This window comes from Bremia lactucae, linkage group LG2, assembly GCF_004359215.1.
Source record: "Bremia lactucae strain SF5 linkage group LG2, whole genome shotgun sequence".
Lineage (NCBI taxonomy): Eukaryota > Oomycota > Peronosporomycetes > Peronosporales > Peronosporaceae > Bremia > Bremia lactucae.
The window spans coordinates 5,527,515-5,551,104 of record NC_090611.1 but is presented as its reverse complement, the minus strand read 5'-3'; the positions used below and the strand labels follow the sequence as shown (position 1 = coordinate 5,551,104).

Below are 23,590 nucleotides of genomic sequence, written 5' to 3'. Positions count from 1 at the left end.
CAGATTTGCGAGCATAAACTCTGTATTCATTGCTTCTACTCAGTATTTGCTCGCGATAAGCGTCAAAAATAAACTTCAAATGTCAAAACGTTTTACAAGAAGTCATTATTTGTTAATGCAGAAAGTTGATGCGCAACCATTGACGCTGCAGCTACAAGAACAAGCAGCGTAGTACATAACTCTGATTTTCGTAGAAGCAACGAAAGCGCTTTTTAATCAAAGCTGCCATTGTAAGGGAAACTAATCAGGTTGCCGCAGGTAATATGAGGGCGTCTTGTCAACACTTTTGGAGCGTCAGAAAACTGCTGCGCATCGTGCTGGCCTCACAATCCGACCCAGACCCAGCAAGCACCCTTGCTGAGTTTGGAATTAAATACCATGCAGCTGGTGGCGTTGAACAACGAAAAGCCGCGTCTCGCTCCGCAACTGCAGCGATTCGGCATACTTCCACTCAAGCTGGTGTCACATACTCATCGAGACGCGTATGGATTACAGGATTTTTGCATTTTGGAGACAATTTAGAAACATGTGACAATCTTGAATTATGTGACTCCAACTTTAAATTGCTAACTTTTCTGGTGGACCCGAGTCCGCAAGTGGTTGATCAATTGGTGCTTATAAAGCGTTGGGTGCTCGTTGACAAGGCAATTAACAGTGTCCGAACAACAGGATCATTATTTTTAGAGGTACATGATCAATCCCTGACATTACTGCTCCCCGTAAGCAACAACTTTCAAAATTGGGCGCAGGAAGATGCGCTTAGCCTACTAGAATCCAATTACCTGACAAAAGACCCACCAATGTTCACAGGCACGGAGCGGTGGACTAAAATTGCAGCGCTCTCGCAGAGTTGTGAACCTAATAATGATGCAGAATCGGCCAGAATAAGTGAGGGCCGAATAATGCCAGTGACAAACAAAACCCAAAAGCGAAAGCGCATTCACGCAGTTTTTGGACGTGTGACAAGCGTAAGCGCGATTTCGCGCCAGAAAGATCGAGCGAGTAGCCATTTCTTTGCCGAGATTGAGAGCTTCAGTGGAACATCAGTTACGAATGTTATGTTCACAGGAGTCGAACATATGCGGTGGAAATTGTTTTTACGCCTTGGGAAAATTGTATTGCTAACAGATCTCGTAAAGGTCCGCTCTCGTGAATGTGAAATGGTATTGCTTCAAACATCACACCAAAATCCATCTAAGCCTGGAACCGAGGGACTCAATACATTAGTGCTTATTTGGGATGAGGTTTCCTCGGCAGAAACAGACGTTCTGCAGTGTATTTATGGCTCAGTGAGCATGTACTCAAATACGTTTGCTTTTAACTGCATGGGAAAGCTTTTGAACTTTAAAGGACAAGTTTGTCGGCTACTTTGGGATGAGTGCGTTGAGCTGATTGGACTGAACAGAATACGAGTGATTGTTTGCTTGTTTCATTTTCCCTATACCAATGAGTTAGTTCGCCTTCGTGAAGGCGCGACTGTGCAAATTCACGGTGCTCATGTGCTTCTTTGGCCTACTCCCGTGAACGATAAATTAGTGGTAGGATTGTGTCCTAGAAGTCAATTTACAATTTTTGGAAACGATAACCCAAGTGGCAATTGCATCGCCGTGGAAACGCGCTCTCAGCGAGGCAAATCACACAAGTGGTCAAATTTAGGTGATTTTCATCGTCAGTCAATGGTTCTTTCTATGTGGCTACTGGAGATTCTGGAACGATTAAGTTTAAAATTCTTTTTTAAAGGAGACGAATTAATGCTGATACAATCGTCTCACCTATTGTGTACTCAAATCGGACGGCGAAAGGCAACTTCGATACTAGCGAAAAAATTTGGTGTTACGGTCGCCAATCGACATGATCAAATAGTTTCGACGCTAGGGGCTCGCTTTTTAAAGTGCCACTCTTCTAGTGTCAGTTATTGTTCAGCAATTAATTTGCCGCTTAAAGAAAAGCTTTTAACATGCACCCGACTTGTAACAATCCGTGATCTTCAGATATATGGCGAGAAGAGGCTGCAATTGACAAACAAATCGGGACCTGACTTAGTCAAAGTAAGCTTGATTCGAATCCCAGCTAATGATCTTCATTGGTGCTTGCTACTCGGAGGCATCAGAGGAAATATTGACATCGGAGATCTAGAAGTGTTTGATCGCACCGGGTCAATTGCTTTGCGTTTGAATGGCGGAAACAGTGGTGTGAGCCTTTGTAATGAGCATGGCATGTATTTATTTCGAAAGTTCGAATTTGAAATCGAAAAGTCTAGTCAGAGTCAAGAGGTTCAACTGGAAGAAAATGTACCGATGATTTATAGCTTAGCTTGCTCAGCAGATAACGTAGAAATCGTCAGACTGCACGATGACGAAACCATCAGTGGCCCATTGGAAGGGATTAAAATGGCTGTGTCCGAAAACATTGAGGAAGTAATAATTATGGTGACACGCCTTGATGCTGTGCCACATTCCAGCATTCGGTCGATCGGAATATTAAATCAGTATCGTTTCCTTCACGGCATTATATACCCAGTGGGAAATGCATGCTCGACTGATCAGTTTTTAAAGTCAGTGTACACTGCTGATATATTAGTAAATACTCAGATTCATGATTGGTTCATCCAGAAAGGGGGCTACTATCGAATGAAAGTAATTAAAAACAATAACGATACTGCAACACGCTCTTGCGAAATTAGCACCGAAGAACATGTCATTAAGGCATCAATAGACCACTGGGCCAAATCTATGATTGACAAGGACATTAAATCTCCTAGCTTAAAGAATTTTAATGAGCTGTATTGCCACCGCGATGAGATCGTCAGAAGTAAATGCCGTAAATTCCAAATTTATCGGATGGAAACTGGAGTAATAAATTCGATAATTCCGATTAAGCTGGAAGGCGTCAGAGCTAAATCTGAAGTCACTAATGCTGTCGAAGATAAGGCAATGGCGGCAAATGCGACGCAGCTTGTAAGACAAATGCCCGTGCAAGTAACAAATGCGGAGTCTGCGGCGATAAACATTCTAGAATCTTTTCTTCAGCATTTAGAGAAGGTATACCAAGTATACGACTTGCTGCATTACCCTTTCATAGATCATTCACAGCATTCTGCTGACAAAAGTCAAAATTACCAAAAGCGAAGACTTTTTAAGCCCGAAGTTTTGAATTTGCACAAATCTCAGCTAATGTCGGTGGTTGGAATCGTCACAAAAAGACAGTTCTTCTGGCGTATAAGTGGGCAAAAGCAATCTTTTATCCAGCCCCCAACAATTGGCGTAAAGCATTCGAGAGAATTACTTATTAGCAATACAGGCAATTCCAGTCGGCAACTCGTATGCATTCTTCATGTTCGCGACCTCCGATGTCTCGATACAATTGAAATACGAATTGATGCATCGCGCTTTGGTTTGCTTGGCACTTTAGAAGTGAACAGTGTCGTGGAATTTTCTCGACTGAAAGGCTTTGTCGCTCGCATAACATTCAAATTATTCCTAAACTGGTGCCACTTAACCGCAGCAAAAACGAAAGTGTCCGTCGTCGTTCCACATGATGCAGAGCTCTACGGAGAATTGCCAACAACATTTTTAAGCGACCTCTATTCTGCTTCGTGTATTGACCGATTACTGCATCGATTTGTAGTTGGGGTGGTGCATGTCAGCTACGTCGTTCTTAAGCGCAAATGTCGCTTGTGCTATCAACCACTGGAATTTGTTAAGCGACGCGGTGTTTGGAGGCATTTCGAAGGGCAAGCTCTATCGAAATATTCTCGATGTTGTGCATGCATTGGGTACCAATGGAACTCGTCTAATTCTAATTTTAAAAGGCAGACATTTATGGGAATGGCGGTTCGTTGTGTCGTTGACGACGGCTCTGGCCAAGCTGAATTATTCCTCGAAAACGACGTTGCGTGGGAGTTACTCACTTGCTCTGCCGGCCAGCAAAAGCGCTTTGAGGACATTCTGAGCAACTATGTCGAAGAATTAAGTTACTATTCTGGACGCACTGCGAATGAGTCTTTTGCATCTAGCAAGGCAGCGCGGGAACAGGAATACTATCAAAATGAGTTGCAAGCGTTTGTGATTAATGCCATTCCGTCGCTTCGTTCAATTGTGGTGTTTGCTCACCAGTTTTACAAAGCCAATGTCCAGGAGACTACATCTGTGCTAAAATTTGGAAAGGATATTCACCTTACTACTAAGACACTGCCACAGCTTAAGCTAGAGGCCAAGCGAGTGGACCGACTACACGTCCGTAGTGAGCTTCAGCGACGACTTGCTCAGTTACGGCAACGAATGTAGTCCCACAGTATCTAAAACTTTATTCGCGACGATCTGCAAATCGCCGTATGCTGTGCTATGCGGTAAATGACCACCTTCAACACGTGCACATCTTCATGTTCTGATCCTAATGCATCTGCTTGTTAAGTCTTCTAATGCAATGGGCATGGTAAGGGCAAGTAAGTGATAAACTCCCATCTGTTTCGCCACAATGCCACTCATATTTCAACATCTTGCCTCTAATCTTGTCGCTTTCTGATTGGTTGACTTTCTTGCTGTGGTAATCTTTGACTCTCAAAAAGGCGATTTGCACCCAACGACCAGATCGGAAAGGCCTTTGCAAAACCATGACATCCACTCTGATTAGTGACACTGAGCCTAAGAAGCTCGAGTTTGTATGCACGAGAAAGTCGACGCCGCACTCGCGATCAAAACAGAGCGAAACAGCGGAGAAAAAGATGCCGACGCCACGACGTCGCGCGAGTCCGCGGAATCAAAATGGACCAGAGGTTGATAATCAGCAGAGAGACGAGCAAGAGCAAGTGGACTTGTCTCCTGCTATTGAGGCTTCAAACGAAGATCAACAGCAAGAGCAGGAAGAGTCAAACAAGACGTTCGAGGTTAAAATGGAAGAGGAAAGACAGCCAGGTACAGCAAACGATGATACCCCCGAGCTACCACCTGCACAAGATACGCAGCTTAGGCGAAATTATTTGCAACGAATGTGGGAACAATATTTCTATATAGTTATCCGCGATTCTAGTCATTAATAACTTTTGTTACTTGTCTGTTTGTAGCTACCGCCAGTTGCAGAGCACGCACCCAAACAAGGATGACGCGGTAATTCGTCAGACAGCAACAAATTTGGAAATGGAAATTTGCCAAAAATCAGCTGACCGGGTAATTCTCTCTTTATCTCACGACCAATTAATACGTTTAAGACTAACTAATAGTCCTACGTATTGGTACTAGAGCCACTACGCTGCGACAATGGAGCATGAAATACATAAGCTCTTGGAACTGGAATTGAATCAGACAAACGCATCTGCATGCTCGGAGGACGCCCTAAGCTTTGGTATGACACAAACCAATACGCAAGCTGCAATATCGAATGGGACGCAAAGTGGCTATGAAATATCACAATCCCAAAGTTATGAATATGCTCAAGCACTGGCTAAGGCTCAGGGGCAAGAACAGACTGATCCATGCATTCAATCGTCGCCGTTTTCCACTCCACGCGTATCAATGAGTCTAGAAGCGACCTCGTTTCAATCACTTATGAGCCATGAGTACATGAGCCCTGGGATGCAACAACAAACCACACCAAATCGTGTCAAGAGTATGCAGCCAACGAAAAGCGTAGACAACCCGTTTCACCCCATGTCCGCTACGACGCCTCCGTCATGTCAAAATTTCTCAATTTCAAGCAGTGTAAGCGAATCGGCCGGACAAAGCGCCGCTCGGAACATGATAGGATTGCGTCAGCAACTCCACATGCAACAGCAGCACAAACAGCAGCCTGGCTCAATGCGTCCCCAAACACGTGTAACGAATTATCAAGAGTTTTCCGCTCAAATTCAGCATTTGGACAAGTCAGTGCTCATCGAGTTATTGTGGAATCAAAGAAGTGCATTAGCCCGATGGCAGAATCAGGCAAAGCAGTTAGCACTTCAGCTTACTGCGCAGCGGAATGCTACGATTCATATGGGCAGCCCAAGAATCAATTCTTCGTTTAGTTCTCCGATGATTAATGGTGGATCATATGTCAATCCCAACATTTCAGCAGCAGCCGAGCTGCAGCGAGCTCGAGAGCGCACCAACGCAAGAATCATGCACCAGCAAAAAATGGCGTCATTTTCATATGGTCAACACTTGAACGTTTCAGCAGATAATTACGAGCTAGCTGGAGGTAATCTGGGAGAGACTCAGCTGTATTGGGAACGAATTCGGACGTTAAAAGCGGCTTATAGTGACAAACTACACACAGCTCTGCGCGCACTAGCTCACAACACTGCGCCCCGTAATTCGGTCTACAGTGTAAAGGCCCAGTCCATGATGCAAAATATTGGATTGGTTTTAAATATTTTGAATGAGCAGCCCACAAACATACAGCCCCGAAAATTTGACATTTTGAATTCAATTGAGCGTTTTATGCAAATGTCAGTGATTCCGATTGTGCAAAAAGTCTTGTCAAGTACGGAATCAATATCGTCCGCATCACCCTCCGCAGGAGTCAGAACGGCTTTTTCTTCGCCCAAGGCAGATCACAATATTGGAATGGACACTACTTCAAAACAAGAAACTGGAACACCATGTAATTCCTCCCAGTCATTTCTGTATGAAAAAGACACCCCGGAAGTATCTACATACGAGGTGGAATCAAAGAATGATTTGGATAACAGCAGCCCCACAATGAAAACTTCGAGGCAGCTAGTACATGAATTAAAAGCGGTTAATAATGGTAGTGCAATCAACGACAAAGCAGGGTTTGATCCCTCAGACTTCGTTTTATCAAAAGCAGATAAAGAGATATTGAGCAGCCAAACTCTGGTGGATCAAGATCCAATCACGACTCCACAAGAATTTTGTACTTCTTCACTCCCCGCGCTTGACTCTCACCTGTCGGCTAGCACGGAAACGCAGCTTTCCAGCGTGAGTCCTCCTGGCAATGCCCAAGATGTTACTAACAACAAAGTAATGGAAAACAATGTCGACGATACACTAAATGCTTTCTCCGAATTGGCTGACATGGATTTTGACGACCCGGTTGCGATAGTAAACAATTCATCCAAAGTCCTTAGGAAGCGTGAGCTCGAAGATGTATGAATTCGCACCCAAATTAAGTCCGCATGGTAAATATAAGATTGTGAGCCAGAACATCGCAATTCCTTGTGCTAACAAACTGCGGCTTCAATACGAGTACAAGAAATTCTTCTGCTGCAGTAGCTTAGTCGTTTTAAATGCGTTTTATTTTAAATATCGCGTATTTCTAATTTGGTTTCTAACCATCCAATACCAGTCTTTATGTTAATGAGCGATGCCCATAGCAAGGTTCAAATCGTGCGCTTGCCTAAGAATATACCGTGCTCGCTCACCGACAGCAGCCGTGCGACCGCCAGGGAAAATAGCATTAGGCAAATTGATCCATGAGCTGTAAGAAATGCCAATTTTCATGCCAGGTTTCTTTTCAGATGCTGTAGCAAACTCTGTTGCTAGAAAGTACCGGATTGCCGATGCCACACAATTTTTGGCAAGCTCATTCTGGTTGGAAATGGTAGCTAGGATAGAGTTGTGGTGACCCCTACGGCAAGGCTGTGTGGTATTACTAACAGTATATCCAATAAAGTAGAAGCCACTGACGTCGCCACTTGTTCTTAAATCAGACTCCCGACGACGGAAGAGATCAGGCAATGGGTGAAGTGACGCTACTGAAGTTGAGTACTCTAGCGTTTTCACTAGCTTCCGGGTTCGACTTGCAACGAAGCTTGACCATTCAGCGAGAGCTTCTTCACTTGGTGCTTGCAGCTCGAGAACCACATAATGGTCGTATCGAATCAGCACCTCAGTTGGAGTGAAGAGTTGTTTCCAAGAGGAAGGGTGACTGAGACTCCGGAGATGCAGGTCGTCCATAATACGTTGGCCACGGGCAAATTCTTCGCGCATGACATGAAGCGTCGAAATATTTACATTCACAGCAGTGTTGACAGCAGGAAATCCCGGTGTTATGATTGGCATAAGATGAGCTCGGTCGTGAATATTGTGATGCGGATCCCACTGGACTGATTGGTCAGTCTTGCCTTCTGGTGAAGCGTGCGCGACCAAGATAGGCATGGGCCAGCGCCACGAAGCTAAAACCGAAAAGAAGCGATGTACGAGCGTAGCCACACTAGCTCGCGGGAACATTTGGCACACAAAGCAAACAAGCAGAGCCCAAGATATGCCTCCTAGGTAGCCAGCTTTGTTGGAATACAGTCCTCGGCGTCTCGCCCAGAGTCGAATCACACGCAGACAGGATCTGAAGACACTAGCATTGGGCACAAGGTCTAGAATGAACGAAGCCACACGAGCAACTGACAGCGAGCGAACTGACGTCACGTCCATTCCTTGCATCACTTGCAGGTCGTCTTCAGGAAGAAACGGCAAATGTGTTGGAACTGCTTTCGACTGGGCGAACCGAGCAAAAAGCAAGTCGATTCGTACTGCACTTAGCTGAAACGAAAGTACTGGAACGGCGGCTTTTCGTCGAGCAACAAGGTCTGACACAGCAATCTCTTTGTTAAGGTGCTCGCATAATGAGCTAAAAAATAATTCAGCAGTGACCACATATGGCATCAAAGCCACAACGTCTAGATCTGATTCAGCCACTCCGACTTTTAGGTGCCAACTTCCGCCCAGAAGCAACGTTGCAGTGTCCTTAGATTTTGAGTTTGGGTCTAGTTTGTCGAGTGCGCGACGCAGCCAAATATCCACAATCCTTTGCAAATCGTTAAATGCCAAATGTTTAGCACTTAATTGCTCTAGTGTCGGTAACGGCGCAAGGATGTTAACACACTTCATAAGACCGTTGGTACATCTCATATCAAACTCATTTGGTGGCGTTAGCTCTAATGGGATGACAATGGGCATCACTCGACATAATCCTGGAAATGTTTTAACATAGCTCTCCTGATTCTCCAACGTGTGTCTCAATGGAGATGGGCTGGGAAGCGGTGGAGGAGTCTTGCTCCAATGGACCTGGCCAGTCTCATGAACAAGTTGCAACGGTTCGGCCTTATTGTTAAAAGGCAAGACGCTTTGTATGTCGCTGTTAGTATTAAAACCGTCATCGCTGCAGCCTTCATCGCTGCAGTCGTCATCCCAAATGTCGTGACTTGAGCAGCTCGTTTGGGATCCCGACGACGTGTCAGTCTCATTCTTGTGTGTTTCCGGAATCTCAAGTGCATTGTGTAGAATTGTTACAGGCTCGCACAGCTTTAGCTTCAGCTTCTGCATGCGCTCCAAGTCTCCCCAGCATACATTGCTCATCTTTTCCGTTTGCGTACAAGTCGATTCAATTCCGATGCACGCTCTGCCAACGACGACAATGTAAAAGTGTATAAGTGGAACGGCGCCGTATTTTTTTTGGCTGGGATGTTAATCCACAAATGGGGACAAAATAAGCTTTTGCAAGCGGTCAACCGGCGAAAACCTGCTGGTAAAAACAGCTTGTCCGCACAGGTCGGCAGGTAAAGAAACTGCCACTGCAATAATACTACGGTATACAAAATCTACACAACGTAATGTGTAGACTAATTGCACAAGCTCGGTAGCGGCAGCAAATGTGCGAATGAGGACGGCTTCAAGTGACGCAGTTTTTGACCTGCAGACCTTAGAAATATCATCCAGAATACCGAAGCCACTATGACATATCGGTTTTTATCGAGCTATAAATGTAAAATCAGAACCCATAGTCAATGACCCTCAATGTGTGGTGGCGGCATTGACGTCATGGCCTGATAGTACTGTAACCTTTACTACTGTTACTGCAAGCTCTGGTCTCTACACGAACGAGCACACGACAATGGCGCCGCCACATTTCCATGCGACTAGGATTGAAGGTAGTTGGGTATCCGATGTGCTTTTTATACGGGTAGACAGATTTTTGCAATCAAGGATCGATTCATGATGGGTTTGCAGTGGGTGAGCCCTCTCTTCTCCCAAATCAAGTGAAAGTTACAGACAGGTCAACTTTCTATAACGCAATTCATTTTACTTAGTATCATATTAAGAGAAACGCAACATAGCTCATGTCTTTACAATGCAAGAAATGGTCTCAATCCTGCGCCTGAGAAAATTTGAAAGGATGCGCTACCGCATCAGTGTTGGCTTTCGTAATGAGATCATTAAAAAAGATTAGAAACCAGTAGACTGATTGTAAGACTCGCTCGTATGCTTGCGGAAGCCACGTTGTAATGTGCGTGCCAGCATTGTCATCGCCAACTTCGAAATTGCATTAAAAACATCGTGCACGACCGACAGCATAATGAGGCGATGCTTTACTGAAAAATACTGCACCCACACTCATTTAAACAACAGATGCGGCTAAAAAACTGTCCGCGTGAGGCAGAGAATGCTTCCCCGTAACGTCTTGATAATTTTACTCGTCTTACACCAGTCGGAAAAACGAACGTAACACGATGTTTAAACGAGGCAGTTACGAGATAGCATCAACTCGCGGCACCATCGCTACCCCACATCTAGATATTATTCATTTCTTTAACGTAGAAAATACGCATAGGCCTTCCTTAATTTTTAACAGGATTAAGCGGACGGCCACGCACATTCTCTTACGCAAGCAATGCTAGCAACGAAATAATTACAAATGGTTGTCGAGTTAAAATCAATACTTTTCGTGTCGCCGTTTGAGCATGAGCCAAAAAGGGTAGCGACGCAGCTTAAGTTATGCATCTATAAGAGGTCACTCATAGGCGTCGTATTGTACAAAAGAGCTAGACACTGACCATCAAGGTTTTGCCAGCTCCTTTAAGCAAACCTTTCGTCTGGCCTCCTTCCTCCTTTTTCCTCTTTTCTTCTTCTAGCCGTTTTATTTGCTCCTGTTCCTGATTAAACTGCTCCAATTCAATTGTAGCTTCAGGATGAAAGTAACACACGTCTTCAAATATAAGCCGCCGCAGTGTATTTTTTTCCAAGTTGCCTATAATTTCGCGCTCAAATGAAAAGTCAAAAGCGCTGTCGGCAAGACGTTCGGATCCCATACTAATCCCGTCTGCACGATACGGCGCCAAAAATGGATGGGCGATGGCATCATTTACTGAAATTCGCTTACGAGGATCGAATTTCAGCAGTTTACCCATTAAATCGAGTGCCTCGGACGTAGCATTAGGACAGATTGTGCGCAGTGGTTTGGCTTCATGCTTTTGTTGACGCGCCATCCACCGTTTAGCTTTGATATTTGTAATAAAACCTGAGTCATCAAAAGGTGGACTTCCTAAGAGTTGTAAAATTAAATGAAGTTGATGCACGTGATCATGACCCGGGAAAAGAGCCTTGCGTAGAAACATTTCCGCTATGATGCACCCGACTGCCCAGAGGTCAATCGCCGTGGAATACCGGCTCGCAAGCAAAAGCTCAGGAGCCCGATACCAGCGTGTCACCACGTATTCCGTCAGCGCTTCATCGACTGCAATTTCTCCATCGTGACTGCTTGATGTCATTTTTCCATCAATACTACTAGGTGTTACGGGATGGATGTCGATGCCCCGTGCCAGACCAAAATCGCAAATTTTGACGAGGCAGTCCCGGTTGATTAGCAAGTTTGACGGCTTCACATCGCGGTGGATAATGTGTGCCGAATGAATGTAGCGAAGGCCACACAACAGTTGGTACGTGATATAAGCAATATGATCGCTGGATAGTGCCTCGGGAGAGTTGATGACGCGGTGTAAGTCGGTCTCCATAAGGTCTGTAACAATGTACGTATCATCAAATGTAGCGAGCAAGGGAGGCCGTATAACATCTAACACAGAAACAACGTGTGGGTGCAGCAGATGCCTCATAAGCCGAATCTCACGCACAATACGCTTCGCATCGACTAGGTCATCGAATGTACGAGGAATGTTCTTAATAGCAACCGAATTTCCAGTAATTTGGTCACTTGCTGCTATGACAACACCATATGCCCCGTGGCCGATGGCACGAATCAGCTGATACCTTCTATAGACGCAAAATTTCGTCGAAGCCACTGTAAAGGTGTGCATTTCTTCCTCCTTACCAAGTACCTTTTTGTCCAGAGATTTGGCCTTTACAAGCTTAATTTTCCGAGCAGGAGGGCGAAGCTCCGCCATTTGCCGATTTTGAATCGTCTCATTGTGCAGCTCCTGTAGTCTGTCAAAACTACTTTTGCGTTGACTAAGCTGGCCTCCCTTTCGAATGGAGTATCTTTCATCAATAGACTTTTTTGATTCCTCTTCATCTTCGCATACGTTCACGTCAAAATCGTTGTCCAATAAATTCTCCTTCTCTTTATAAGAAACGAAGCTTATGCTGAGCTCGAGACGCCCACAACTTTCGCTATCCTCTTTGCGTGCACCATTCTCAAAAAATTCTGCTCGGTAAATGTCAAACCACTTCGGTACAGCAACAAATGCCATCTCCTTTTCGGCACCTGCGGATGATCCCAAATAGTCCGCCAGATTTACTTTAGCACAACCTACTAGTTCATCGCCAATGACTCCAAGACTCCAAACATCTATGCACAAACTTGCTGTCGAGCCGGGGACAGCCCCAGAAAACTCAACCTGCAACGTTTCGGCCCAAAACGGTCCTCTTCCACCGCTGCTTTTTACAACGCGAGTCGAATACAATTTCCAAGAGCCGACCCTATTCAACCTATCGCTACTTGTGGTTGTAACGTTCCTATACCTAGTAATACTGGAAGCTTTCGTGCTTCCGGTTTTTATCGTGAGGTGCGGAAAGTCGTTCAAACCAACAATAATTTTATACCCGCTACCCCCACTTGTTGAAGCTTTTCGTCTCCGTAGATTCTCGCCAGCAATGCAGACTACACGAATCTCACCAGGTGGACACGTGCTTACATGCTGTTCACGCTTACGAGGAATAGTAGCCAGTCTTGGGCCTGTAGTTTCTCCATTCACCGATCCTGCTCCATTACCTCCAGCATTGGCAAAAGCAATTGCTGCCGCAATCTTGTCTGCTAGTATATTAATGTGACTAATTCGTCCATCCGCTTCGAAGCGCAATTCGTGCTTCCACAAATGTCGAAAGCGTCTTCCACTATCAGCACTAAGTATTGTTTCTCGGCCAGATACGACAGCCAAATCTTCGCAACGTGCCACATGCTGAACACCATACTGAATAATATCCATAGACCCATGCAAGTTGGCGAAAAAAGCAAGCATTCCTGAATGACCGTGGTATTCTCCGGCAATAGGAACACTCGGAGGATAATTCGATGTAAGCATAATATTAGGGTGAAGGCTTGGCAGTAGCAGCGCAAAGTTGCCCCTACGCGCTGCAATGCACCCCCACGCCTCATAAAGAATTCGAAGATCTACATAAACAGGAGAACCGAGCAGGGTTAGCGTCTGCATTCTTGATCTTCGTTCGGGTAAAAGCGATTCATTGCTCGATGTCTTCCCTGGCGAATAGACAGTCTCTAATGTCACAGCTTTAAGTATCTTTTGCGCTTTTGGCAACGCCTTCTGTATTTGTTCTATAGCTGCATTAAGCAGATGAATCCACAACACTCGCTCCAGCTCACTGTCTACTGCGAAATGCAGGGACTTGCTCTTTTCCTTTGTCTTGATATTCAAGCCATGTAAACGCCCCACATTCTCTTTGTCGACAAATGTGACTGTGTAGCTATGTTTCTTGTCAGATGCTATCGCGCTGGGTAATTTAGTATTGCCATTCTGCTGCTCCAGCTGGAGTGCTTCTATGTAGCGGTCTTTAGATTCCAGCACACGCAACGTGGTGCCGTCTAGACTTAAATAGACACTGTCCCAGCGCGGAAGCCAGTCACATTTCTTACACGCGGGCCCATTCCAGAGGATTGGAATTAGCTGCATCATTAAATTGGCACCCACAGTGTCCCAGAGAGAAGATCGTGTGCTCAGCGCGCGCTTGTGTCGCCTTTCATGAGACTGCTGTGTATTCAAATGCGGTGTGGTTGAATAAGGAATCAATAACGTTGTTTTTGGAGATAAAAATGATGTGCAATTGCCGATGAAAGACCTTGCAGAAGCTTCCATCGCTGCAGGAGCGTCCATCGCTGCAGGAGCGTCCATCGCTGCAGGAGCGTCCATCGCTCTTGCCCAAGATCGTCACTAGTGCACGACAAATAAATCGAAGTTACTTCTATTATAAATGTCACTATATTTACTCGCGTTAATGACATAAAAGACAAGCTCTTTTTTATAAGTTAATATATGCGATGCCGACCAGTACCATGGCTGAGATCGTTGCGGTCCCCGCGATGACCTTGTCTGCATAGCGCACACAGTACAAAACGATGTTGCCCAGAATATATGAGTCAAAGCGTTGCGCGCTCGAACGCATGGGGAGCGGAGAGCCGGCAGCCGCAAAGATGCTCACCACAGCACGGAGTGTCAATCCCCACAGAACAAAATCGTTTACGTCTCGACAGGATAACCCATCTTCATTAGTCAAATAGTGACCTGGTCTTGGCAGATAAATGCAAACAAACGACATCTTTCCTAATATATTTTTGGCCAACTTCAGTGAGCGCGTATACTTGCGCAGCGTCAAAAAGCTGTCTTCTAGTGGATATGATAGCACTTGGTATCTCTGTGTATTAAAAAATTCTTGTACATCAACCCAAAAGACGTCTGCAATCTCCACCTGCTGGAGCTTTGGGTTGTAGTCGTGCTCGTCTGCTGCTGCGTCAATGAAGAAGACTAACGAAGGGACCAAAGCGATCAGCAATGAACAAACAATTATGGTACTCTTTTTTACCGTGTGTGCTGACGCTAAGAGGGGAAAGACGAGGCTGAGCAGGCGTCAGGTCGCCGATCCAGTGCACATGTCTAACATCGGGCAAAGCAAAGTCAGTTTCTACGTCATTTCAGCCACTGAAAGACAGGCATTATGCGTTTTATATTGTCTTTGCAATCGTTTTATGCCTCACCTACTCATTCTTGAGATCTAATCCAATCTCCTCCATGGTTTCTCGCTGTGCCGTCTCACGAAGCGACTCCCAATCGCTCCACTCGCCCGAGATGTCGTCCAGCGCGTGCATGTCCATTGTGGTTTTCTTTTGACGTCGACCACCAGGAAACGCAATCTGACCGCTCCAGGTATCATTCTCATTAACACTGCGTCGTATAAATAGCAGCTCAAGAGTCTTTTGCTCTTTTTCCTTCCACCGAAATATGGCCGCCACACTTGCGTGCTGTAGTCACATAACTATTAGTGTTCTGATATCGGACAAAATAAAGCATGGCTTTTAGGTCTCCCACCACAAAGGACGCGTCATGGGGCAGAATTTGCTGCCGAGCCAAATTACGCTTGAGCAGCGGCACGAGCGACGTCCCTACGCTCTGCACGACGAACGCTCGCTCTTTGCTCATTTAAAAATAAGCTACACTGGAAGCAAATGGCTTATTTTATGCCAGTTTTTAATTTGGTCGCATTCAGTAGTTTTTCTCTTGTCTTCCATGCGTAGAATATTGCCAGTGATTAATCCAATGTCAACGAATATTCACGACACATAAGTATTTGCTAATAATTACTACGGACATCGTCTGACGGAAATTTAACACTAACCCGTCTCCTCGACTCCCTTTTTGTGTTGACGACATTCTCTGCCAAATTCAATTTTGACTTGTCTTCAATAAGCCTGAAGGCGCAACGTACCATAATCAAACTTGCAAACGTGTATTTAACGGACGCGCCCAGTTCATGATGGACTTAAATAGCCTCAAAATCATGGCTAATCGCGCCGGCAACACGCTATACTTCGCCGGCGCAGCAGCCGCCGAGATTGGCAAAGAAAAGGGTACACAGGCGCTGGCAGTTGCGTCGGGTGTGGCCGCGGTTGGTCGTGACAAGATGATGAGCTCCACAACGTTTCAAAGTGCCACGGTGGCTGCCACGGCAGGACGTGAAAAAGTCAAAACATCGCAGGCCTTTCAGGTTGCCTCGTCAGCTGCTGTCGTTGGCAAGGAGAAGGCCACGGTAGCAGCGTCCACCGCCGTGACGGTCGCATCCGCCGGTCGCCTCAGGGCCCTGAGCGCGCTAACACTTGCGAAGAATCGAATTAATGGGATGAAAGCTGGCAACACGACTAGCTCGCCGACGCAAGCTGAATTGCCGTCGGCCGAGAAGGAGTTTTACAAGTACGAGATGTCTGAGGAGGAGAAGAAGAAGATGCGCGCACAAGCTCGCCGTCGCGCCGAGAAGAACAAACAGCCGGTCTCGAGTTCCAGCTCCGGCTCAAGCAAGCGGCGCGATGGTAGCTCCAGAACCGCTGAGAGCTCCAGAACCGCTGAGAGCTCCAGATCTGCTCAGAGCTTGAGCTCTACGTCCGCTGAATTGAGCAAAAATTCTAGCAAAAGCAGCTCCAGTAGTAGGAGTAACAACCGTTCGGGTGCTAACAGTCGACGACCTGGCAGTAGTAGACGCAAACTCGACGAGCATCAATCATAGTCGGAAAGAGTTAATCAAAATTTACGTTGCCGTGGCACAATAAGCTTGAACTGAGTTGAATCAGAGTGTGTTTAAACGTGTACATATATATTATGTACGTCTGGTGGACAATTATACTAAGTGACTAACAAAGGAAGCCGCACCGGAAAACCGAGTATTCATTAAATCTCGTAAAGACTGCGCAGGAAGCGCACATAGTCTAATTCGTCTTCGTCACGCGCAACTTTTTCTGCAAGCAGCACCTCAACGACAAACTCCCCCCACGGTTTTCCTCTTCGATCGTATGGATTGAGACTCTGAAAGAGATGTGTATCGTCATTAAATTCCACCGAGTTGCTTTCACGTAGATCGTCACAAGGCCGCTGTTTCGATAATAAACTATCATTTTCTTCGTTCCCGTAAACAAGCGATGCTCGCTCGGCAGTATCTCGACGCGGAGGCAGAAATGGTCGATGATTTCGCTGATTTACGCGATAAGATGTTTCTTCGACAGCAGCTAGACCACGGTGATTTTTAGATCTTACGTCTTGAGAATCTGTATGACGAGTTCGATCCGTGGCTGGCTGTTGCTGGCCAGAAGCTTGTTCCAATGGGCCTTCCTCCTGCCTCGAGAGTTGCCGAATAGCCGAATCAGTAGATTTTGAGATACTAAGAGAAATTTCCTCCGCCCACAGCAAATCTTCATCTTCAGATGTTGGATCATGATAAGAACTGTCTTCATCTTTTTTTCGAATTCTTTTCTTTGAAGGACGAGTTGTTTTCACGGCAGTACTCGCCCCACATCTTTTACTACTTTTGCTATGTGATTGTTCACTATCGCATTCACCAGCATCATCCGGTGACTGTATTGAAATGCTTCTTCTTCTTTCAGGCTCCATGACTGCCTTTTGATGCGGACTGTTTATTTCAGGTTGCATCTTCCTATTGACTGTTTGAAGTTCAATCAGCATCACGATATGTTCGGGAACGTATTTACCCGCGCGAAGAGCAAACTCCTCTACTGTACGATCATCAATATTATACTTTGCATCCATGGCCTTCATATTTTCCACAAAATCTTCAAGTTGCGCGGCCCAGGGCATTGCGGGGCTCCTTCCGTCGACGACGCGCCGCATCTGGGCACCCAGCTCTCGCATTTCAATGAGCGACCATTGCGCACAATTATCGGAGCTGCGCGTCGCATTGCTTAATTTCATACTGATACCACCCTCGCGGAGTGCTCGGAGCATGGCCTCGGTCGCAGCATGCGAGTTGCACGGCCAGTTGCGCTCGCGACAAATGGCCAAGTAGACCGTATAAGTTTCATCGTGCCAACTCCAGGCGAAATCACCAAGGAAGCCAATCCATCCCTCATCCACCTCTAATAGAAGCCTCGCGCCCTCTGCCGTCCACAACTCATTATGAAATGTGATGGTTGCCTTGCTGGATCTGATTGGAGCTGCAGCAGTCGCCATCATCTTGGTCTTTTTGTAACAAGTTTGTTAAATTTACTTGATAAATTCGGCAATATTGCAAATTTTGTTTCACATCGTTTTTTAAGAGACGACGTTGCGCAAAACGCAGTCGTTTTGCCCTATTTGACAGGTTCGTATGTGCTGGGCATATGCGTGAACATCACGCTAGCTTCCAGGCTGGAATTTAATGCTCTTGGAATGTTAAGTGCCAGATAGACATTTGCAAGCCAAAGCAATATCGTACAGAATGACTTGATTACACTGTGCTTTAAATGGGCTAAATTGCCCTACTCTCCATACCTAGCACTGGGACCTTCTCTTTACAAGAGAAATCACATCAATTGAAGGTGAGTTCTACATGAACTCCTTCAGACTTTACGAGCGCGTCATTCGCTAAGCGAATGGTCGCCTCTTCTCGCTTGCCATCCTGGCAAAGCGACTCAAACACAGCCGGTCTCTGTTAAGAGCCGCGAGTTTCACAAAATAGATAAGACTTTATTACATATTTTGTATTAGTTAATAATTAAGTTAGTATTAAGTAGATAGAACAGAAGATCTTTAAAGCAAGTGTTTCAAAGAGAGTCTTCCTCTGCACGTACTAGTGTACATGAAGTGACGTGAGGCACAACTCGCACTGAAGCAGTGCGCCCCCGTTATACCTGGTAGTACTTTGTAGTCCGTCCAAGGACTACAGTTCCATCATCTAACATGGACATGTTGGATGATAATGAAAATACGCATCACGTTCCGCGTGATAGAACTCCTTTTAAGTGACATAGAAAGGAGTGCGGTCGGACGAATGAGTTCGACCGTAGGTAGCGATGCCATCTTGGCCATGCTGTCCGATTTGGACAGAAATGCCCTCCATTCAGCCATCGCCAAGTTGATACAACATGAACTTGACGAGGCGAAGAAGAAGGTAGCCTTGCTTTAATCAGCAAGGCTCTCAACAGGCAGAACTGTTGAGGTTACAGCACTTACAGACCCCTGTACCTGGGATGACGCACACGCGTCGTCCCGAAACCTTAACGAGAGACATCTCTAAGTAAAGGGGAGTCGAAGAAGGCTCCCTCTTAAAATGATTTGTCAAGTTTTTGCGATGCCATAAGGGCTCGTCACATCGTCGACGAGCAAATGTAAGTAGCATTTGCTCAGTCAAACTTGGCAGGTCGTGCCAAAACTATGGCACTAGGCCTTAAGTTGCGCGACCCATATGTCTTTGGGTCGCTAGAGGCTTTTAAAGCCCGGCTCAAACAGACATTTGAACCGCCTAGGGCTGAGTTCAGAGCTCGGTCAGAGCTTCTGAAACGCAAGCAAGGCAAGCGTGATGCTCACGCTTATGGTCAGCACATACGACTCTTAACGAGTTGTATCACGAACAACCCAGTTCATGAACACACGTTGATTACGGTGTTCATGCAAGGTCTTTCGGATGGTCCCGTAAAGACCCACCTGTTCCGCTTGGAACTGGATACACTTGAAGAAGCAATATCCGTTGCGGAACAGGAGGACTTTAGCTTGAGACAGGCTCAAGCTACTTCTACATCGATTCGTCCTCCAAGACGACACGAGCTTGGAGGTCCACAACCTATCGACCTCTCTTATGTCGAAAGCGCGAGACCTCGATTATCGTAAAATTATCGATTGCAGAAATGCAATCGCTGTCAAAAGTTAAAAATCAACGCTCATGAGTGTAGTGCCCCACGCCCAGTACCGAGATGTACTGATTGTAATTATGGATCGAATGCCTTCAAGGGCAACGGTCGCGGGTCCAACGTTGTTGCGAAATCGCAACAGCGAGGCGGACCGCCAAAAACGGTCTGGGTCAGTAGGGGCGCAACGCCCTACTGATCCAGCAACCTCAAGAGAATTTGCAAATCTCTTGACTAAAGTTGCTCCAGACACACAATCATTATGTGTCTCTGCACCTGGTGATGAGGTATCCCTCATCACCTTGAAGTTGAAAGTGACAAATGATTTGTCACTCAGAGCCCTAGTGGACTGCGGAGCGTCGAATAACTTTATTCGTCGCCAGTCACTAGAGGGTCGTAGGCTCAAATATGTTGAGCGCGACATCCCTCCAACGAGGATGACGGTGCGTCTAGCGACAGGCGCATCGATAACAGTAATGAAACGCGTAGTGAAATTTCACTACACGTTAAAAGATATACAATACGATGATGGTTTCATCGTACTGGATTTGGATGTCAAATTTGATGTCATCCTAGGTCTACCTTGGCTCAGAAACTATGAGCCAAGGATCAGCTGGCAGCATCGATCCGTGAAGATGCCTGCCACTTGTTTATCAGATGGCCATCTGATGAACGTCTTAGAGCGTCCACAAACGTGTGGATGTACTACGAGTGAGTGCGATGGCATCACTTGTGGTTCGGTCGTTAGTACGACTGCACAAGATCACAGTGTGATTACTTATCACCCTGTGGAGTCAGCTGCCGGCGGCTGTGCGAATGCACAGGCAGCGCCGAAGTTCCACCACTCGAAGAAGTCGAGTGGATTGAGACATGAATGTACGCCTAGCGGGCGACATTCAAGTAGTATGCCGGTTGCCCCAAAGGGACAACACGATGATTCTAGGCCGAGTAGAGAGTAGATCGAGAGGACCCGACTGAGATAGCGCAATCTCAGTCGGAAGACGTTGAGGGAATAAGTCCCACGTACTTGATGAGAAATCTCCTCAAATAGTTAATTTGGATGGATTTTATCAGATCCGTATGCGTGAACGGTGTGCGAGTAGTGCGGCGCCTTCGGCACGGCCAGGTGCCATATTCGTTTTATTAAGACAGTATACTAGAAGTCAGTTTTGATCTTAAAAAGCGATCTCCATCACAGTCTTACGCATTGGACTGAGATTGTTTCTTACAGCGCGTGTGAAAATTGATAGTATTTATTCTTCTTTAGAATAAGGTGGTTCCTGCATTATGCGGAACGACATGACGGATGGCATCATCAATCATGGTTTCCGCCTGGTCTTGCCCAAAAGGAAAGCTCGCATCAGCGACGATATTAAGTCGCCCTGGTTTATATTGTCTGAAAAGTCTACTCCTCACAATAAATATTCCTTAATGCTCATCACGCGTCGAAGTTAACAACGACGCGAGTGATATCGATGTCAAAGAAATCGACATCGAACACCTGTGGTGCATAGTGCATCCACGTTTACCTCGTACTGTAATCGGCAATCACATTTGAATTTTGCCAACCGTTTTACAAGACGTGGAGCATGTCAGCTTCTTGCCATCCACGTAACTATCTTTCTTAACGAAGCTAATAAAAATACCGCTCTTATGCTTATCTTTCAAGCCTCGACTTCTGCAATGAGCTCGACTGGACCTTGTTGCAATTTGTGGTTGGTCCGTTGAAACGAGGCCATTGAGATGGAGGGGCCAGGTTGGAGTAACTAGACTTCAAGATGCCGAGGAAATAATTCCTCGACAGCCTGTGGATATATCCCAGGAAGAAACCGAGACAATAAATGTCTCGGTTAATAACGGTAAAGAGTAGGCGCTTATACTCTAACTCTGTATGCGCCTCCGAAGTTACCTACGGAGATAACTCAATTACCAACCTAGATCCTAAGCGGTTCTTGAGGGATCTGCATGGTGGCAAAATCAAGCAGATCTGCGTACTCGTCACAGCGGACGATTACGTAACCGACATTAGGTCAGCTGTAATTTTTTTGCAGAGAACGAACGGGTTCTCAGCAGCTCATCGATGGACCAAAGTGTCCTCGATGTGAAGACTCGGATTAAAAGATACAGTACTCAATCTTGGGAGTCACTCAAGGGAAATCCTCTATACGAAAATTTAAAAGAATTATGGGATGTATTCCCTGAAGCAGTCCCGTGCGAGTTGCTTAAGGATAAAGGCACTCGACATGTGATCGAGCTCAAACCGGGCTCGAAGTACTGTGTCATGAAGCAGTGGCCACTGCCTCGTGAACAAGTAATTGCGATCGATAATTTATTACCGATCGAGTAAAAGCGGGCCATGTAAGGGAGTCAACCTCCTCACATAGCTCTTCGACCTTCTGTGTGCGAAAGGCTACAGGAGGGTGGCGGATAATGCACGCATTCAACAAACTGAATGATGCAACGGTACCTGTTCAAACGCCAATACGAGATTAGACGTAATCATAGATGGTATGTCTAAGAGTACGATCTTTTCGTCGATGGAGCTGATGGATGGGTTCTATCAAATCCTTATGCGTGAAAGGGACATCCCAACAGTGAGCACTCTCAGTGGGATGCTTTGGGAATGGCTAGTGATGCCTCAGGGGCTTAGTAACGCCCTGCAACATTCAACAGATGCGCAAACAAATTTGTTGAGACCGGTGCGAGAATTTGCACCGAGTTATTTTGACGATGTATTCGTCCATAGCCGAGCGGACGGGAAGACGGACGTGGAAGTTCATAAAACTCACGTTCGTCAGGTTCTTACACTTATGCGAAAGCATAAGTTGTACGCAAATCTCAAAAAGTGTATATTCGCTGCAAGCGGAATACCACTTCTTGGGTGCATCGTCGGTAAACATGGCGTGCGCCCTGGTCCCGAAAAGGTCAAGGCAATCACCGACTGGCCAGTTCCAGTCGATGTCAAGAGACTAAGAAAATTCCTTGGCTTAACGGCGTACTTGCACAAGTGCTCTCGCAATTAGGCAGAGATGACAGTTCATCTCTCTCGTCTCTTAAAAAAATGATAAATGGTTATGGAACGCTGATTGTCAGCGTTCGTTTGAAGGTATCAAGCAAGCTTGATGCAATCGCCTATTTTGGCGATTCCAGATCAAGACAGACCATTCCATGTGGTCTGTGACGCCAGCGATGTGCGTTTATGCTATTCGATACGGACGGCGCGGAGCGCGTCGTCTGTTACCAATCGCACCAGCTGTAACCAGCTGAACGCAATTACCCAGTGCATGACAAAAAAACCCTTGCCATGAAATATGCACTGGCTAAATTTAGGGTCTATCTCCTCGGAGATAGACCGTTCATCGTATATACGGACCATGCGTCATTACGCACGGCCGTAAATAGCCCACATCTCCCGCAAAGAATGGCGAGGTGACTATCCTTCTTCGCGGAGTATAACTTATTTGTAGAATATAAGCCAGGACGACTTAATGTCGTCGCTGATGCGTTATCACGCCGACCCGATTTCAAGCCGGCTGCGCATTCCAACAGTGAAAATAATCCCACTGTCGAACACACTTTCAAGAAATCCGTCATCAACCTTGTTTAATGACATAAAGAAAGCCTACGTAGAAGATAAGGACCTTTGTATTTAATGGATCATCTGATGAATCCATACGATAAATCGTTTAATGATTTACCGGTTTATATCGATCAGCATCTGATCGAAACACAACACGCAACGGCTTATTGTATTTCATAGCCGTTGCCGGCGACGCACCACGTGTCGTCGTTCCAACTCACAATGATTTGCGCTTGCGCATCATGTATGAGTGTCACGATGCACCAACAAGTGGGCATCGTGGATGTGAGAAGACTTACCTCACAGTAAGTCGATACTTTTACTGGCCCTGCCAGTATCAGTTTGTGGGCAAGTACATTCGTGCTTGCGAGGTTTGTCAACGGGTAAGCCTAGCCCTTCATCCCGTGCACCTCTTCAACCTCTACCACTCCCGGCAGCGTGTTGGCAGTCCGT

The 23,590-nt window shown here is 46.0% G+C and overlaps 7 protein-coding genes across 7 annotated transcripts; 3 read left to right on the top strand and 4 right to left on the bottom strand.

Annotated features, from left to right (window-relative positions):
* Window positions 1–263: 263 nt before the first annotated feature.
* CCR75_002665 (uncharacterized protein) lies at window positions 264–4,286 on the top strand (the record flags this gene model as incomplete). The annotated part of the gene is made up of 1 exon (XM_067960762.1): window positions 264–4,286. One exon carries the CDS (start codon window positions 264–266, stop codon window positions 4,284–4,286), a length of 4,023 nt encoding a protein of 1,340 aa, XP_067821820.1.
* Window positions 4,287–4,612: 326 nt separating this feature from the next.
* CCR75_002666 (uncharacterized protein) lies at window positions 4,613–9,513 on the top strand (the record flags this gene model as incomplete). Its single annotated transcript, XM_067960763.1, has 3 exons — window positions 4,613–4,989; window positions 5,063–5,165; window positions 5,238–9,513. 3 exons carry the CDS (start codon window positions 4,613–4,615, stop codon window positions 7,089–7,091), a joined length of 2,334 nt encoding a protein of 777 aa, XP_067821823.1. The 3' UTR covers window positions 7,092–9,513.
* Window positions 7,293–9,290, bottom strand: CCR75_002667 (uncharacterized protein; the record flags this gene model as incomplete). The annotated part of the gene is made up of 1 exon (XM_067960764.1): window positions 7,293–9,290. The coding sequence occupies one exon, from the start codon at window positions 9,288–9,290 to the stop codon at window positions 7,293–7,295; it is 1,998 nt and encodes a 665-aa protein (XP_067821822.1).
* Window positions 9,514–10,753: 1,240 nt separating the features above from the next.
* CCR75_002668 (uncharacterized protein) lies at window positions 10,754–14,089 on the bottom strand (the record flags this gene model as incomplete). Its single annotated transcript, XM_067960765.1, has 1 exon — window positions 10,754–14,089. One exon carries the CDS (start codon window positions 14,087–14,089, stop codon window positions 10,754–10,756), a length of 3,336 nt encoding a protein of 1,111 aa, XP_067821829.1.
* Window positions 14,090–14,135: 46 nt separating this feature from the next.
* Window positions 14,136–15,373, bottom strand: CCR75_002669 (uncharacterized protein; the record flags this gene model as incomplete). Its single annotated transcript, XM_067960766.1, has 4 exons — window positions 14,136–14,701; window positions 14,760–14,830; window positions 14,936–15,195; window positions 15,263–15,373. 4 exons carry the CDS (start codon window positions 15,371–15,373, stop codon window positions 14,199–14,201), a joined length of 945 nt encoding a protein of 314 aa, XP_067821828.1. The 3' UTR covers window positions 14,136–14,198.
* Window positions 15,374–15,731: 358 nt separating this feature from the next.
* CCR75_002670 (uncharacterized protein) lies at window positions 15,732–16,451 on the top strand (the record flags this gene model as incomplete). Its single annotated transcript, XM_067960767.1, has 1 exon — window positions 15,732–16,451. One exon carries the CDS (start codon window positions 15,732–15,734, stop codon window positions 16,449–16,451), a length of 720 nt encoding a protein of 239 aa, XP_067821385.1.
* A 161-nt stretch (window positions 16,452–16,612) lies between these two features.
* On the bottom strand, window positions 16,613–17,908 carry CCR75_002671 (uncharacterized protein; the record flags this gene model as incomplete). The annotated part of the gene is made up of 1 exon (XM_067960768.1): window positions 16,613–17,908. One exon carries the CDS (start codon window positions 17,906–17,908, stop codon window positions 16,613–16,615), a length of 1,296 nt encoding a protein of 431 aa, XP_067821386.1.
* Between the last annotated feature and the right edge of the window lie 5,682 nt (window positions 17,909–23,590).